This window comes from Acanthaster planci, linkage group LG03 (assembly GCF_054643075.1).
Source record: "Acanthaster planci isolate LZ-2023a linkage group LG03, COTS_SCS, whole genome shotgun sequence".
Classification (NCBI taxonomy): domain Eukaryota; kingdom Metazoa; phylum Echinodermata; class Asteroidea; order Valvatida; family Acanthasteridae; genus Acanthaster; species Acanthaster planci.
In genome coordinates, this window is record NC_141779.1 from 12,802,561 (window position 1) to 12,821,482 (window position 18,922).

At 40.1% G+C, this 18,922-nt stretch overlaps 2 protein-coding genes across 3 annotated transcripts in view; one reads left to right on the plus strand and one right to left on the minus strand.

Annotated features, from left to right (window-relative positions):
- LOC110985727 (uncharacterized) overlaps positions 1–18,922 on the plus strand; it is a 91,983-nt gene that overhangs the window by 29,325 nt on the left and 43,736 nt on the right. For both annotated transcript variants that reach the window (XM_087134545.1, XM_022246957.2), the window contains exon 2: positions 10,904–10,976. The gene's annotated coding sequence lies outside the window, so the exon portion shown is untranslated. The remainder of the gene's footprint in view (positions 1–10,903; positions 10,977–18,922) is intronic.
- Positions 5,799–11,709, minus strand: LOC110985728 (uncharacterized). The gene is made up of 6 exons (XM_022246958.2): positions 11,506–11,709; positions 11,217–11,270; positions 10,585–10,677; positions 9,823–10,040; positions 8,571–8,752; positions 5,799–7,719 (listed from the first exon to the last, which is right to left on the minus strand). The coding sequence occupies exons 1-6, from the start codon at positions 11,588–11,590 to the stop codon at positions 7,542–7,544; spliced, it is 810 nt and encodes a 269-aa protein (XP_022102650.1). The 5' UTR covers positions 11,591–11,709; the 3' UTR covers positions 5,799–7,541.

Genomic DNA, 18,922 nt, shown 5'->3' on the forward strand with positions numbered 1-18,922 from the left:
CACCTTATATCCCTATGTTTGTATACCGCTTGGATGTTCTTTTACAGGCTACATTGGTTAAAATGTTTTTCCACACTGCAGTGTAGGAGTGTTATAGTTTAGCGCCTTGATATTTTCTGGCAGAATCGAGCTCAGCGTTTAATCGTTCCACTTACAGTTAGTTCCACTTACTTACCTACCACTTCAAAAAAAGTGGGCAATAAACCGGTTTGTGATAACAACGCAGGTTTAGCAAACAATTATCTTTTCTCGCATACCATTTCAGTTTGTATGAGTGTTGTGTAATTCTAACTCTGGGGAAGCAGCTGAGAGATACATAATTATGGCACAAAACAGGTAAATCTCAGTCCCGTAGGGCATAAATGATCCACGTGTTATTTTGCGGCGGATTGTGGCGCATTATTGAGACTCAAGTAATGGGTATTTGAGGGAATTTAGTGTATCCTGGTTGATCTCTGAAATGCAGAGACTTATGAGCCAAGTCTAATCCTGTGATGTGAATGACATGCAAAAAAACGTTTCCTTATTTCACTACGATATAGGGAAAAACAACGTCGACCCAGCCGCGACTGGTGCGTACAAAATTGTCCAGAGCAACCTAAGTCCGGTTCATACTAAAGGCGAACTTGAAAGCCGAATTTGACGTTACAAAAGATTTACAGCAAAATTTCGCCCGAATTGAAATGTATTCAACTTTCTGGAATTTGCGGGATGAATAATCTAACGTCACAAATCCGTGCTTGTGTTTGCTTTCTCGTGGAGTGTGCCTCCGGCCTTTAAGCTGTCCACGAAACGTAGAGTAGAATATGAAACAAAAACGACAAACCGGATTAACGAATATTGGGGGTAAACACATACCTTTTGTTCACAAGTCCAAACTAGGTGACGTTAAAAGTAAACCATTGTAACAAATACTACTACCGCTGTTGCTGCTGTTACTGGTGCTGCTGTTGTGGCTTGTGCTGTTATTACTTCGAATGCCGCTGTGCTGTTGATGTTGAGGCAGCTGTTGTTGGTGCTGTTGGTGCTGCAGTTGTTGTTTCTGCTGTCGGAAGTGCCCTTGCTGCTGCTGTTGTTCGTTTGTAGCAGCAAGTCTTGATACTTAATGAGTTGAATAAATGCTCTGCGTCTGCCCACAAATTTCTTTATGAGTCACTATCTGACGTAAGGTCTGTGGGGTGTTTGTATCCGTCCAACCGTGAAGAATGAATTAAGGTTTAGTTTACACTAGTTCCAAATCCTTCGATTTCAATATAATTTTACATACACTCTAGGGGTTAGGGTTAAGTATATTTTACAGTGCAGCTTCAGGCAACGACTGTGATTGGCACACAATCTTTAGGCTAAAAATACAGTCCTTCATACAGGCCAGTCAGCCGTATTTCAATGACATCTGACAACCACGTACGGTTTGTTTTGGAGCACGACCAAAAAAGATCAGAAGGTGGTATTTTAAGACTTACGTAAACTGATCAGTCGCAGCATTGTGCAAGAGTTCTGTCCAAAGATTGCGTCCGCACTGAAAAAATAACTGAATTGACCATTCGCGGTGAAAAGTTGGGAGGTTAATTGAAAGTATCATTACAAAGAGTTTGCGGAAAGAACTAAATCGATACCAACGGGGGTTCCAAAGCTATACCCTCAAAAAACCCCAAATGCCGGGGTTTTGGGGCGTTTCACGATAATTCTGAGTTGCAGTGTGTGGACTTTGCTCAAGTTGTGCTAAAAAATTCATAGGGCTAATGGAATGTAAAGCCCCCCCCAAAAAAAAAAACAATCGGTGCCGCAAAGATGACTAGTTTCCTAATTTGTCCTTCCGACACGTGCATGGTATTTGTGTTAGCAGTGCAATCTTGCCCGCAAGAACAGGAACGTGTGTGTTATTATAGACATGGATTCTTGGTGAAGATCAATCAAAAGAAGGAAGTAAAACGAGTCCAAGTAATGAGAGAAGGCAGTTTCCAACCACTTTGTCCCCTCGAATTTCCTCTCCGTAGGGTACAACTTCCTGTTGATAAATAAAAATATCGTTGACGAAGCACACACTTGGGCATCTAAGTGGAAGATCGTGCACAACAGAAAAGTTAAGATTAATCATGTTTCTCATGTCTCGAATCATACCGGAAAACAAGGTGGCAGGATAGCTGTTGCTTCCTAAACGCATGTACTTCGTAACACGATAAGAAAGTCTATAGGGAATGTCGCCAATACCTTTAATATTTTTCAAGCTAATCGACTGTGGTAAATACAATAACAAATTTTGATTCACGTAAAGAAATGTGCATAGTTTAGACTTCCTGGTTGCTCCGTTTGGTTTGTTTCGGAGGACTCGAAATCCCCAGGTTTCGCAACCCATGGTTAACGGAATCTCTTTATCTTTCAGTGCTGTCTTCCTACAACACTTCCCACGTGTCGTGCTAACGAAAGGATATCCTAACATAGAAGATGGAAGGAATAGACCGAAGAAATGACGAAGAAGCAATGCAGTGGATGGAAACGCAGACACTTTCTTTCGCGATAACGTTGCATGACGGTGTACACCTGGCTGAGCTGTTTAATATATATTTTTATCACATATGCTAAAATATGTAATGAGAATAATCATGTTAAATTGTTTCTAAATTAATAAAACAGCTCCGTAAATAAATATTCATATTGGCATGACTCTTAATCAGAGTGGTTCGTCCAATTTTTGGTTGCATGCTCCATAACCGTGTGCACAACGGTTCGCAAATTGTTCAGGTCGGTAATTGGTGGACCTTTGACAAACGGCAGTGAAGGCAAACTAATATATGCAGCAAGGTATGAGATGGAGAGAACCCCCCCTGCTTTGTGTTGGTCATTGTTTAGCAGGAATCTGGGGAATTCCTTTCAGACATCTTGGGGGGATGTGTTAAGTAACAATAGTCTGGAATGTGTATAGGGATTGGACATGTTGGGGGGATACCTTTCGGTCTCATTTCTTGCCGGGTATACAAACTAAGCCCAGCCAATTATCGACTTCATTTGAAGTCGACCCTACATTGTATTTCTCTTTGCGCTTTTTGTTTTGAGTTTTTCTTTGCTAAAGTAATAGCTCACCGAAAACAGGGAGCTACAAAGTAATCAAGGGAGACAATGGGCAGTGGCTATGATGCCAGTATCCAAAACTTGCTTTCCAAGGGAGCATAGCATAGAATGACCTCACTTCTCCAGATCTACAACATAGAAACACAAGAAACTTTACACAACTTGACGATCTTTTCTTTTCTACTTAACAGTTTGATACAGGTGCGTTAAATACAATTGTAACCACTCAAGGAAAATTGATGGCAGATGTCAAGCGCGCCAGCCTACGCATTACTTATTTTGGCATTAAAGGCATGTTAAAATATCAAAGCAACCCCGTAGGCACTATCCATGGACTGTAGGTGGACGTTTACTCAAATCTTACTGCTTGGTTCAATATTTGAATGATTCTAAGGAAGCTAGAACTAAAATGAAAGGTGTGGGTGGGAGTATTTTACCTTCCAACTTTTAGTCCTCTTCTGACGATGATGTACCACAGAATCTAAAGCTACTGTCTCTTTCCAGCATTTAAAATGGATAATTGCGTCATCATTATCAATATGCTACTTACCAATGCTGCCCATGAGTGAGCTCCTTTCGGTTGTGCTTTTTGGAGGCAGATTCCATAAGCTTGAGCCTGTATATAATAATATTCTAATCATTAATTCACACATCATGGCTACAAAACAACTGTGCATGTTTTGTTAAGACACGTATAAGCACTAACGTGTATTTATTCGGCCATTTTTGTGGTTTTAAAGAACATATCCAGGGTATAAAGGCAGTTTTTCAAAATAGTTGGCAAGCAGACTTGAATGACCTAAGGCTTTTGGTTATTTTCTTGAAGCACTTAGGCCTTTCATTGTGTTTGGAAACTGATCCTCTGGGAAATAGTTTCGACGGTATTACATTCAACACGTTGTGAGAGTCTTATTCCTTTGTCAATCCCTTCAGGAACATCTCAACTGACCCAAGCAGTGCTTTTAGCCGCTGCTGAAGGGGTTTTGTCCGGGACAGAGGATGACATCTCCCAGGCACGATTGTCCTGAGATGAATAATAGACACTAAGGTAGAAAGCATTCAATCGGGGATCAAGTGATTGTTTGTGTAAGGAAGACACCCGCTTTTCGAGCTTGTATGCATGTATGAGAGAAGCGCGACGCAAAGTACCCCTGGTTGTAAAACGAGTATTAAAGGTCACTATAAGGCTTAAAACTCGTTGATTTTCTTGTAACACTTGTACTGTTGATAGCTGAATGATACAATAAATAAAAAACATTATTATATATATTATATTATATTATGTATAATTTTTTAATTTGTTGTACCAATCAGCCATCACCAGAACATAGTAACCATTCCGTATTTAAATGCCTGTTGGGAGCCTGACATAACTCTTGCAAGCCAGACACCTTTTGGTCTGTTCTTTTGTATTCACTCTTGACATTAAGCGTAGATTTTGAAGGATGAAAGTTCGTGTTTAAAAGCAGGGATCAGGTCCAACGTGGGTGTTCTAAGCTACTTGTATAAAGACATTTTGTTGGGCTCTCTGTGATTCCATCACCACGCAAACTCTTTGGATTTCCAAATTATAGTAGAAATATACGAAGGAAAAAACATCAATTCACCCAGATGACAACGTACTTGACCCTCAAAGAATCAGGTTATTTGGGCCTATCTCACAACCGGGGGCGGATCCGGCCCCCTCCCACAAGAACTTGGCTGTGCTACTCTCGATTTTTTTGAAATTTAGCGTATTGTGTAGAGATACTTTTTTCAATACGAATGTGAAGTCTGAACTTAATGAGACGTATGGTTTGTTTGTTACGGTCATTTAAATACAAGGCTACTTGCGTGATACCTTGTAGACACTACTCGAAAAGCACCTGTACCTTTGAAACGTTAGCTTTTTTGTCGAATCATTTCCCATATTTTGTGGACTTTACTAGATTTTGACGATTCACGTTTTAGGTTTCGGAAAAAGTGTCAACTACAACATCGATTCGTGGGAAGTTACATGGGAAGAGGGGAGAGGGCGTATACGGGGTGAAATGACATGGAATTTGTTTGTTGGTTCGCTCGTTTGGCCAACGTCCCGTGATATAATCGGCCACGCCCCCTTTCCTCATTTTGCTAAGGTTGTACCTCGCGTCGAGGTTGTGGTTTTGAGAGCTATCAGCGGTTAGATTAAATAGGCTTTTTTAAATTATCTGATTGGGTTTTCTTTACGGCAGAGTATTATGTGGTCCTTCCCTGGTTAAATTTCATGATAAATTTTATTAGGGGCACAGATTTTTGTAGGGTTTGCTCAGCATTTTAGTAACCATTTTCTTCAGGATATGCTGAACACATGGATAAGGTGCCTGCGGAGCCTTATATGAAAGTGCACGTCATTCGGAGAAACGTATGCCGTGTAAACTCGGCCCACGCACGGTGCGATACAAAAATGACACGATTCTAGCATTAGCGTTGTCATCGGACACTAAGAAAATAACGGAATAATCTGATGAACAGTTGATGATCTAAAAGTAGCTTTTACAACAGCTTAGTGCTGCGTTGGTGTGTTTCTAGAGCGTTTTGTTCCCTCCTCAAAGCAAAACAAAACAAACCAAGACACATTTTCCACGAAGCTCACCTAATTTCTATTAGCATGAATCAACAAGAATTTTATTTCCAACATTGTAAACATGCTTTTATGCACGAGTGATCCACGTTTTATTTTCCCTTGTCCCCAGGCCTGACGTTTTTATCCAACAAGCCCTCTAAATTTTTGAATTCAGGCCATCCAAGTCAGTGATTATAGTTGCAGGAGTTTCGTGCTCTTAATATTTGTTGGATGTTTATTGAATTAATTTAGTGATTGAGAGGGAAAAAAATAATAAAAAAACATTGCCAGCTTTATATACTCCCAAAATGTGATTGACAGTGTACGTTTTTCGTGTTCAACAGTGGTGTATCCAGAGGGGGCATGCTGGAGCATGTTCCCGTTTTCTATTTTTTAATTTTAGAGAGTTGAAAACACCAGCAGTTTAAATACGTCCCAACCACCTAATGGTGGATGGAAGTCTTATGCGAGTGCAAAAATTTAACAGACGTACTTTTGGAGGGATGATTCCATCCCCTCAAACCATGCATGACCTGCATTCGCAAATGTCTTCGCGTATACATAAAGATCGTTTCTCACAGGTTAGATCGGGGGACATTACTCAAAGGTATTCCTGGCTGGACTGGGAGGAGCGGAAGCCGGGTCGGAGGTTTGTAGTAATTTCGCACCCTGTCACTTCATTCCTCTTACATGAGTTGTTCGTTTTTTTAGCGTTGGCAGTGAGCCTGTAGTAACGCATTGTTACTTTTTGGGGATTATTGGTTTAACGCAATCATTGTAGCATTTACCCACGATTGAAAACGATGGAAGGATTAGAGTATTTTGACGGAACATAATTTGGAACTAAATTGTACTTTTCATGATCTAGACTTGTACTTGTACACGATGATACGATAGTATCATCGTGTTTACGATTTTTCACAAGAAATAACAGTATCTGGCTTTTGCTTTCCTCAATAGAAAAAAGAGGCAATGGGGTGTGTGATTCCAAACCAATCTCTAAGCTACGTCAAAGGAAGATAAAATTTGTACAGAAACATTAATCCCAATCCAAAATCAGAAGGACAAAAACATAATGATTAGACTGCTCATGATAATCAAAGCGTCATTCGTAGAAAAATAAAGTCAAAGAAAAGACATAAAATTCTGTTTCAAAACTTGTATTTGGTCGCTAATTCTTTGTGGAGTCTACGTTATACAGATAGCCAGCCAAAAATGGAACTTTAATCAACTAATCAACTTTATTCAAACAGCAGTTAAGTTTTGTGTCATTCACAAACTAAAAAGACATCAAGAATACAAAATCCCCCCCCGTGTTATTCTGGGAATATGAAAAGGTTAGATACATATCACATAATTAGCAGTAGTTTTGCGGTGGGTCGCATCTGCCTTGCTGAGAATGTGTGATGTGCACGCATGAATATATTAGCATGGAGATTGCAGTTGCTTAAAATGCGTTGGGGTTTTATTCGGGTGGGTAGAGGGCGTACCTGGAAAAAAGATTACATTTGTGAGGGAAGGGATTAGGGAAATTCGTTGACATTTCCTTGGTAAACCATTGCTGAATCTGTAATGGAGTGAAAGTTTCTTTTTATGTTTAACAGTATCGTATTATGGTATCACACCATTATCAGAATTGTTTTTGTCTGACATACAATAGGTGCTCGGTATGTATAAAGAAAATATTTTTAAGGAGGTCTTTTTAAAACCAAATTAAGTTTCTTTCTACGTTCAGGTTGTGGGAGGTCATTCACAATTGATACCACGAATTTTAATAGTGAAAGCAAACTTCTAGAAAATTTGCACTAGGGTCCCGCAAAATTTTAAACAGTGTCCATGAGGACAGTAAGAAATATTCAAGGTCAGTGGTCATTACTAAATATTGAATCTAAAATAACGTGTAAGCGCATTTGCAACAGGTGGGGGTATACACCCATTCCCAGTGGTATAGATCGCGGACATTAGGACACCTGTCGTTACAGTTGGGGTCGACGTTGAAGTTGCAACCACCGCACACCAAAGCTCGAACCCAAGTCCCCGTAGTCTGACACGAAGTTTCACCGAAGCTGCGAGAAAAAAACGTGTTAACACTAAAATATTTCAGTAAAGACATCTCTTACAATGCATTTACCTCTTACCTGGACCCCTGACTTCAATATAATAGAATACGAAATCACTGCCAAACAAAGATGATAACCTTTAGTATTTTTCTACTAATTTCTCCCACTCTCAAGAATCTGTTAATGTCAGGATTTGTTTGTCACTTTTATTACCCGACTGACCTGTGATTAAGGCAACTTATAAATGTTACACGAATGGACTTTGGTTCCCCGTATGCATAAGTACGTTGGTGGCTCAACGACCTTAAAATATTCTTAAGGAGCGTAGGATGAAATTACCATCCTCGGCGAACTAGGCAAAAAGCCTAAAAAAAAAGACCAAGAAAAGAAATGGTCACATTACAGGATCAGTGAAACTGCAAGATTCCACCTGTCCTGACATATGAAGGATGCAGATGACTTTAATCCAAGTGACTTTTCTGGGCCAAACACACGCAGATGTCGTCGACCCTCAACCTTTCACTCCCATTTGCGTTTGTGACGAGTTTTCAGCTTATTTCATCCCATTATTACATTTATTTAAATTCAGTCTCTTGGTGTGGTTGCCCCACGGGTCCAAAATATCTTTTGAATAGATGGAATCAAAGCGTATCAAATCAGCTTTAGAAGTGGAAGGGGAGAAGCATTAAGGAGCTCTGAGCGACGAAAGTCCACACACACGTGCCACCTCCGCGGTAATTGGGCTTGGCACAAAAGAGGTTAAAGTACAGTGCCAACACGTGAGCTCTGCGCAAATTATCAAAAAGTACACCATGGGACACAGGGGAGACACGTATGTCTAAACCGTCCTTGCTTACCCGGGGCTCATGCCAAGACATGGTTCATCTTCGCTGAACCAGGTGCACGCCCTCATGTGGAACTCGAAGCCTGGGAGAACCTTGACTAGGGTATGGTTCCTCAAATTGGCCGTGACCATGCTCTCCCATCTTTCCTCACTCTGGCACAACTCGTGAATCTCCCCGCGGTATGCTCGCTTTTCCTGCGGGATAGAAATGATGGCGCCTTGCCTGGTTAAAACGGCGAATTATCATCCCAGAAAACCCGCCGCTGTAACTGCGTTAGAGTGACATTTTACAACTCGACAATTTCCACAAAGTGAGGCTTTAAGGCGCTACATCGTGTCCTGTCAAGAGGTAGGCTCAGTGATCACAAAGGTGTAATTCCTCAAAGGGCACAATACCCTGTCAGTGCATGTATTTAGGGTTCTATCACTGTAGTCTTCCGCCAGTTTCCCAGTGCTTTGTCAAGGATATTGTCCTTATGATAAAACACCCACTTATATTACCACCGGAGGCTACATCGGAGTTCTTTAAAAAATAAATGAAATGCGAAACGACTCATTGCAAGTCAGAAGACTAATTCATTTCAGCGCCAATGGTCATAATTTTGAATACCACCGTTTAATACTTCTGGTCTACTATGTCGTATTTTCCAAATAACTCTTCCAAATCTAACATTTAATTTGATACACAGTTTTCGTTTAACGGTCTGGTCTTCTTAACCCGTTTAGAAATTACTTGAGAGTTTTGATTCTCTGGTAAGATTTGCTCTAATGGCTGGCTATGTTACATTCCTTTCGTTTCTGGAAGTAAGATCAAACGTCATGATAGTTCACTGCAAAATACATTAAATTTACAACGTTACATACAAAATACACATCATCCACCAAAACGAGCTGGGGAAGATTCCATCCCCCACATTAATCTGGCATCACCTTTTGCACGTTTCTTTCCTTTATAGTGTGGAGCCCTCATGGGTTTTCAGTGATTACTTACGATGAATTTGACACAAACGCTATCAAAATCGGATCCACGGTTCTAGCAATAATAAATGACCGTAACAAACCTCTCCGTTGAATTGAACTGAAACTTCACATACTTGCTTGTAATAAATGTATTTGCACGCCATGTTTCAGGAATTATCAGACAAGGGATGATACATGGAGGTGTTGGGAATGCCCTTCCTCAGCTGAGAGATTTTCCGAAGAAATTGTTTCTTTAGAGGGTCAATTTGTCAAGTTAGCCGTGCCAAAGAAATTTGCTCACTTACTCGTCTTTCCTGTGCACGGGTCCTGAGCACGGAGTCCGGAGTGTATCTGTGGAAGTCGGGCTTTTTCGGCGAGTAGGCAATTATATCGCTTTCCAGAGCAGGATGGTCTTTGCTCCTGTCATAGATGCTTTCAAGTTTGTCATGGATCGCATCCTTGTGTGTGCCGCTGAGGCTGAGACCCTGCTCCTCCAAGAGATGAACGAGCTCTTGTGCGATATCTGGAGAGAAATGTCGTTGAAAACTATCAATCATAAAATTCTGGATCGAATATTTGAAACACCTGGAACTTCTTAAAACGTTGGTGTTAGATGAGAAAGGTGGCAAGACGTTTATTATATACAATTCACCGTGAAATAAGGAAGTGATTGCAATACTCTGTTCGGCAAACAGATAACGTTTTTCAGGCAATGAAGTTTAGATTGACCCAAATTATGGAACCCAGATGTTTGTTTTGAGATTGATTAAAATGCATTGCATTTTTTAAGGAGAGCTTTTTAAATGTCAGGAGTAGGAGACATGGACATGCACACTGAAAATCCATGGCTGAGATCTCACAGAATCCCAAATTAGACGAAAATTTCACACAGTATTCTTTACCACTCTGGTCTGTGTAAAAAGGAATTTAAGTATATGTTTTGAAAAAAAGGTTCATGAGGGACCTTCCATAGTTTTCACATCGAACACGGTATGACTGCTTTACGTTTAGATTAGTGGCATTTCAAAATGCGCTGATTGGCATGAGAAGCAGACATTGAATCTTACCTTTAAGTACAAAGTGGAACATTCCATTGTCTGGCACAATCTTAGGAAAGGGCTTGAGACCTGTCTGTCCACTTTGCTTGCGGGGAATTTGAGCTATACGGGTAAAAGTAATAGACATTTTACTTTGACACCCACAGGTATCAGAAAAGCAAACTAACTAATGTTAATTTTGAGAAAGAGATAAATGTTGTTGGTAGTCCTAATGTGTAATTTTAAGTAATACCGCATTTTTAGAGTGATTATCTAGATTGTGAATATGTGTTATTTATTGCCAATTTAACTAGATTACAGACATTCTGCATTTTTATTATGTGGACAGAATGAAGAATGGTAAGATGAGATGCAAGTGTAATATGCTCACGTGACGAAAATCAGCCAGCTGTCCCAACAAGGTTAGTAATATGGTTATATTATTAAAAAATCAAAACAGTGTGGTCTTAGAATTTGTATTGTATACGGGACTTGCTAAGAGCCAGCAATATGCCACTGCGTAAAATGTAAGATATTTCACGTTAAACAGTGTATCCCTCAACAACAATATTACTCTTAAAACGACTGTTAATGCCCCAGCGTCATTGGTAGCCTCATTAAAGATTAGGTAAGCAACTGTCTTTGGGCTTATTCAAACTTACCGATCATTTCTGGGCGGAAGTTGTCTATGTTGTCATTCGTATTGCTTGCATCACCTAAAAAGTAAAGAGAAGAAAACGCCGGAAGTTTACTAGTCGTTCTGTGCTCGTTGCATAAAATAAATTAGTGAATACTTTATAAACCAATAATTCAGAGATTTTCCTTTCTCAAACCAGAGCCTTTCTGGCAACAGTGTCTGTTTCCTATCAGTTTCCGTCTTCGATAGCAGCGACTAAAATGCTTTGAATAAAGAAATTTATTGTTAAGATGGATATCAACTTTTCAGCTTACTGATTTGGAGTAGGTCCGCAATTGCCCATATCGTAAGGAAGTTGACTGCAAACAGAGAAAATCGCGTCATATAGTACGGTGCCATGATCCACGTTATCTACAGAAGATAGCTATCTATATCTATTGTGTTATGGTTGTGCAAGCAAGCAACACCGCCAAATGTTCAAGATTATTTCGAAGCTGGCACCAGAGCTTGTGATTTCTGAAACCCAAGACACTCCCTTTATATATCAAGCTCGCAGGCAGTCTGGGCATAGACGTGTCCTTTCTCTATGGTCTCAGCATGGATCATTTTTAGTCTAACGTTACGTAATAATTAGTAAGACGCTCTGTGCTATGGACAATTTTGAGACTTTGGCTAATAGACCCTCCAACGAGATTGTATCCCCTAGGAGTTTGTTCAATTCCATTTGAAATCTGAGGTCATGTTGTAGCACCAGATGTGACCAGAATGCGTATAGACTTCTCTGTCCTCGAGGCAATGTGCTCGCCTGTCCTATCATCTTCTATCCCCACTGAAAAACGAGACAAGGTATTTGACAGCGCCATAATAGGGACTGCCTTTGTTGAATTAGCCATCCCCATTATTGGATTTCAGCAAGGGGTATATTGAAGAAACCGCTCTTGTTAATCCAGTTTCATTGTTCAAAATTTGTAGTGTTTGCTACTCTTTCCAAAGACTTCACGAACGACCATTTGTAATTATTCGGCGCAATCGTAAGTAATGTGCTTTAATACGCGAAAATCAGATAATTACAGTTAACTTTAAGTAATGGGATTTCATGTTTTCGAAAAGGTTACTTTCTCCCTTGATGACATTATTTCTCGGGCTGTTAAGATTCCAAAGGTCTTCTGGTAGAAGCTTTTGGAACATACTGTCACTAACTTTTCATTGTAGTTTACATTCATTATAATATACACTCCAAATTGATTGAAGTCTGTTAGATCACGATGAAAAAGCCCATCCCAAACACCTGATGCTAAACCATTGTAGAATGTGACGCCATATTTCATTTTTCTGATGGGTTGTCCTCTTGGTTGACACTTCAAAAAAGCTCCTGTTCTTCTCGACCGCAAATCAAAGGGGGAAAGGTGTGGAGCGTGGCTTGGCGTGATCACGAACGGCTGTTTCATTAATACTATAGTTCAGTTTTCACCGTCTTGCAGGCGGCATAATATGTGACGGATGTGGGCTGGGTGTGGTAGTACACACGGAACAAACGGGGCATTTGCCACTTGTTTGGAAAACTACAACGATTGTTTCCTTTTTGTTGCTCAGATTTTCGTTGATTATGAACATTTAATGCACAGTATTACAGTTACTCTATCTATTAGGAAAATAGCGAAACGTTTAAAAGTACTACAGCTCGAATAAAATATGTCTAACTGTTCAGTTGAAAACACATTATCACATTATGCGTTCAAGTTTTTTTTCATTGTGCTTGTGGCGATAAGAACATGAATAATACTTAGAATTTACTGTGTCGTGTGTGTTTATACATGTGCCATATACTGAAAAAAGTTACAGATTTCAAGTGTTTAATTTTCTATTTAAAATTTAAGTTTAGGTTTTATAAAATGTAACGTAGGCTAGTCTTTACTGGTGTGCTATTGCACACTGGATACTTGTTTCGAAAAAGACGTTTAATCCAACAGATGACAGTAAACATGTTGAGAGTAGAAAAGACGGCCTTGTTATGCATACATGTGTTGTTACAGTGATATGGTAATGCTCAGTACGTAGGAATATCGGGGAGTTCACACGTTCTAAGAGCAGTTTGACCGACTGCCGTCTTTCCTAATTATTTCTTGCACCAAACAGTAGTCTGCTAATTAACACCAATCTTCCGTCGGCTTCCGGCCGTGAAAAAGATCCTCTGAAGAAGTGGCGCCCACGCCTTCGCGTTAGTAATGTCCTTGTAAGTCCTAGATGAGTTGGAGAGTGATCGACAGCGGAGAGAAACGGCCGATGGCTATCAGCGAGATAAAAGTCAAGAAACCGTACATCTGGTTTCACAGAGGTAAAAGATTAATGGCGCACTACAAGTGTAATGTAATACTTGAGACGGGGCTTTTCATCGGAGTCTGGGCGGAAGCAGAGTTTATTTCACGATTGAAAACTGCTGCGTAAAATAACACCACGTGGCCTATGTACACTCTGCATTAATTCAATTCCATTCGGCATTTTCTGAACGCAGTAATGTTACAGGACCAGATGGTGTCTACACCATACATGCAGTTTCCATTCAACGCCACACATTGTCCATTCAGCCTCCCACTTTGACCTTTAGTCCAAGCTCTTTCAATTAAAAAAAATGTATTTTCGATTACATGCGATGTCTATTGAAAACCGTTTTTAACAATTCAACGCAACGTGGTGTTCATTTAACTCTATAAAGCGTCAACTCAACACTGCTCGTTGTCCTCGCAGTCCAATTACTTTGAAATCAAAACAACTCATGTTTGATTCAACGTTGAATGGTGTCCAGTCAACATCATACGGTGTCAACTCAACACCACTCGGTAGAAGTTCAGCAGCACAGCTTTTTGCAAAGTAGTAACGGAACATTTCACGGGGCATTTCAGCTAAATCCAGCAATAATCAATATCCTGCTTTCAACCTCCCACTACATGTACTCGTCAGCAGACGCCAAATTCGCTTGATTTGCACCAAAGTCCATTACATGTTAAGCGCTGGTTAAAAATTTCATTTTTCAGAATATCAAATGGCTGGTCGCAGGAGAAATAAACTGTACATTGGGAATGACCTGGATGAGGAATTTGTGGATGATGATCGGGCCTAAAACGTAATATAATAATCTGATGTGTTTACTCTAAATTTCGCCAATTAGTCGACATTGCTTTCACGGACCAACTGTCAAAAAATAGAAACTTAGTTTATGACGGTGAGATGATAATAATTTTTTTAAGGAATTTCAGATTCTCGCCCGAAATTGCAGATGGTGCTCGCCCAACTAAATAATTCCAGCGACGTTGGTGTGCAACTTTCTTAACCTTTTTAACAGCACTTTTCTGCTTTGAAACCGTCTTTCTCCGCATGTTGACCGTAAAATTGTGAAGCTCACCCAGCCTAGGCCGTGACTGTAGAACACTTCAACATTTAAATCTAAAACCCTGTTTTCGGTTGCTTTCCTTGTTATAAAGATTGAAACATAAATTCAAGCACCTTACAATTTAGTCTCCAAAAAGTGACAAGTAGACCAATAAATCGGACTAAACAGAAAACGAATTTCTCAAATAGTTGAGGTAGGCCCATTAGTATGAGAACCGCAACGACAAGGAAAGAGGTCAATGCAACACTGATGCGTGCGTACATAGCCTCAGCTGGCTGAAAAGATCCAAATTGCACAAAACAGGAATTCCTGCTGGGCTGAATCGCTGCCAAGCCGCAGAAGACACGCGACACAATAATGCAGCCCACGAGGGACTAGAGATCTTGGTTTTAATGCATGGAAAAGTCGATGTGATGAAACCTAATGCAATTTTTCATATTCCGCTAAAAAGGTTCTGTGGACATTCTGATTAGGAATCCATGCAATGAACATGGGTGATTCACAGCAGTGTGCCCCCAAGTGTTTGCCACCTGTTGACGAATCACAGTCCGCGAAATCTGTCAACCTTTTCCAAACGCGCATAGGGTCGACAGATTTTGCGCACTGTGATTGGTCAACGCGTTGCAAATTCTTGGATGTGTACTATTGTGAAACACCCGTATTTAATGTAGATTCTTTTTGGCACACCCTTTTACTCTTCTACAATGTATGAAAGCTGTTTGAAATCGTTTCGGAGTTAACTGCATTGAAAAGTGTACTTTACACTTACATTAACAATTGTTCAAGCTTTCTGGACAAGCTAGAGCACTGTTGTTCTGACGTAAATCAGGGAAGACACTGCTCAGGTTACGTTTTCATATTCAAATTTTGAACCCGAAGTCTGCTGTTTGAAATTACTTCTGAGTAAAGGTTGCTCGCCGGATTGTCATGGACTAAAAGAAATAAATTGCCTAAACAAGTCAAATTTATAACCATACATATGAACAAATTCAGCATTAAAAAAAAAAAAGCAAACAAGAAAATTAATGCGACATTTTGGTTCAGTGTCATGAATATGCAAATTCACTTTAGCATTAAAACCAAACAAGTCTCGAAAATGCAATAGCAAAATTGAAATTGAAGATACGATTCATCGAAAAAAAAGGTATAATTTCCAGTGTAGCAACAAAAATAATTGCATGGTCTCTTTAAATGGGGCTTGAGATAAGCTTCTGGGACGCCCTGTACGCCATAAGATCAGTGATTTGTCTTGTTCTGTCCAAGGGGTTTGCGACAAGGGGGTGAAAAAGTAACAATACAGCATCAAACAAGGAAAGTAAAGATTGCCCAAAATGTTTTCCATAAATCGAGCATCAAATTTCAACCAAGACTCGAGCAACATTTAAGGTTGGACAATTTTACAAAGTCTTTACGAAATTGTCACGACTTTTACAACTCATTTGAAGTCGAAACTCTCTTGCTATTATTGGCGGAAAGAATAGATATTTGACTGCTTATAATTGTATGATTTGGCTGACGTAACTGTAATGTCCAGTATCACAAGAAACTTATTTTCTGACCGGGAAGGAGTGGTTGTAGCCTTCAGGGATAACAACTACTCAAGATTCCTTTACAAAATCCAAAGTCTCTTGACATCATTCTTAATGACGCAATTCGAGGCACTACGTTTTCGTGTGTAATATTTACCTTTTGAATTTGGAGGAAACGAGCGTGGTCAGGAAACGCAATTCACGTCTTTCGTGCTTTGTTAGTGATCAGAATTGTGCTCCGTTATCTTGTTTGAAAACTGCCGAGTTTATAAGTCCGAAGGTGATTGATGATGTATGCGGGCTCTAAATATAAACCCTCCACCGGCGTAAAAGTGCGGAATTCCCTGAAGGGATAAGGCATATTTACATCAGCTCCCATTTTCTAGGCCGTGGATCTTAAGTACTCAAATATCTTTGGTCGTATTAATTCCCTCTTCACTGTCATATTTATATGCTGTGTGATATGTAAATGGTGCCCTTTTACGAAGCTTTTCATTTGGACTAATCATAACTATCCTGAGTCTTTCATTTGAGAAAAGCAAGACTTCTCAAATACCTTTATTGGGTAATGGTGAACGTCACTTTGTTATAATGTGCCCTGGCTTAACAATGCTTGATTGATTGTATGGTGATGCCACTGGGTTTGTGATGCGAGATCAATCAGGAAGCGGTAAGTATCGTTGCGAAAATAGCAGGCGAAGGCAACTTGGAATATGTCAGTGGCGTATCCAGCGGGGGCGGGGAGCAACTTGTCTCCACCCCCAACGGATTTTTTTTTTACAAAGAATCCTTCATGGGTGAGTGGGAAAGAAAGTAATCAGTATCTTTATTTATCAAATATTCGTACCAAGACCCTAAAGACAACAATACCAGGAAATATAAGCAAAGATGTCGGGACCGCAAGGCTTGTGAGTTTTTTCTCCCTAACATCAAGCTGCATTCGCTTTTGGATTTGCCCCCCCCCCACACCTAATGTTGGATACGCCCAGCCGCAGCAATATGTTGTCAATATGACATGTAGCCCATAATTATATTGTTTCTAACAGCCAGGGATGTATAGCCATTTTTTCGTTTCCAAATTATACGACTTTCTTCGTTTTTGTCTCTTAGGGATAAAACTAGAGGTACATGTATATCTAGATAAGAAAAATTGAGACAGCATGCAAATTAAGCATTAAGTACAAGTTTGAGAGTATAACTACCAGCAAACAGCACTGTCATGGAAACCAAAATACACTTTTGATTCTTTGTGCGTGTTTGTGTAGGAAGATACGGGTGTGTAGTCGCATTCAAAAAGCCATCCAGTATATGGCGGGAAACAGAAGCAATTCACGATACAGTGCGCCACAGCGTTCATTCCATAAAGGCTTGAACTTTGTAACTACGCCACATACGCTCAAAGGGGAACGGGGGCATGGCCAACCAAAAGGATTACCCCCCCTCCCGTCAAAAAAAGAAAGAAATGAAATTGAAAAAATAAAGAATAAAATGAAAGTAAATTACTTGATTGAAAATCTCCCTGAAGCGTGTAAAAAAACTCGAGAAAGATTTCCACATTTTTGGCCACCTACCCCCCCTGAAAATTTGGTTCTGGATTCGCCTTTGCCTACGCTCTCCCGTGGTTTGAGGACTCGTGGTGGATATCTAACCAGTGAGAAGGCGGTGCGGCCTCACATACAGAGAAAACTTTAGAATGATCACGACCTCCCGTATTATACGAGCAGGGGATTGAGAAATTTGGTTGTGAAAACGTGGACAAAGTACGATGGTAGTCCCTATACGTGACGAATACGTCTGCCGATACTAGAGCTTCTTGAGTCTAATGTGATCAATAACAACTTAAAAGAGGGAAACAAATCTTAATGATTCAGTAGATATGTAAATCAAAACTGCTGCAAACTGCTTGATGACCAGTGACCTAAAATACAAATCATAAATAAGGAGATATCCAGCCACCAGCTTTCTTTTGTCCTCCTGCATTTTGTCCATGCTTGGTTTACTCCCTGCCTGCTTGTTTGTCCCCGTCCCCGTCATTTTGCTTTTGAGAAAAATTCTGCTAAACGTCAGGCCCTCCTTATTTTTTGATTCAATAGATAACAGGGTCATTTCTCTTTCTCATATACCTTTGGCTTGCAGCCTGATGCTAAGGTAAGACTGACAAGCAAGCCCAAGTAAGTTTTAAAAGCACCTCCACTGGAAACAATCCAAGAAACATTTTGATGCGTATGTTATCTTCTGTACTCAGAGTTAGTAGACGGTTGTCGCCGCAAGGGCCTTTTGCCATAGTCTTAGAAGACGTATTTTTATTACATTATTTTGCTACTTTATGAGGTCACGAGACAGAGCTGTTGACTGTGTACTCGGCTTCTTCAAATACTTCGTGAAATACACGCCGCTGGTAAAATGACATTTTCATTTTTCCCGGCCCTGCTTCACATGAAATTGAATTGACTCATACGTGACGCATTTTGTCTTTTAGCAGACCTAATCAACAGTGCCGCCTGCCAGTGGGACAGATCAGTTATTGTAGCTTGAGGAAGGAACAGGATATTTCTTTCGCTGGTCAACACCCGCTGGTCTGATTAGACTCGAAACAGGGAACAATATCATTCTCTTATAATTTTGTGTGTGGCTTCGGGATATCACTCATAGGTAAATGTCGAAGGTGAGTCAAACAATAGCCCCATCAGCTGACATTGTGGGAGCAAGAAAGGCTGCTCTTCATAGTTTTCTTACGCCATGAAAAAGTGATATGGGAAGGGCTAGCGTAAACGCTAACGATTGCGTTTGTAGGAACTAACAGTCGTTAAGCTG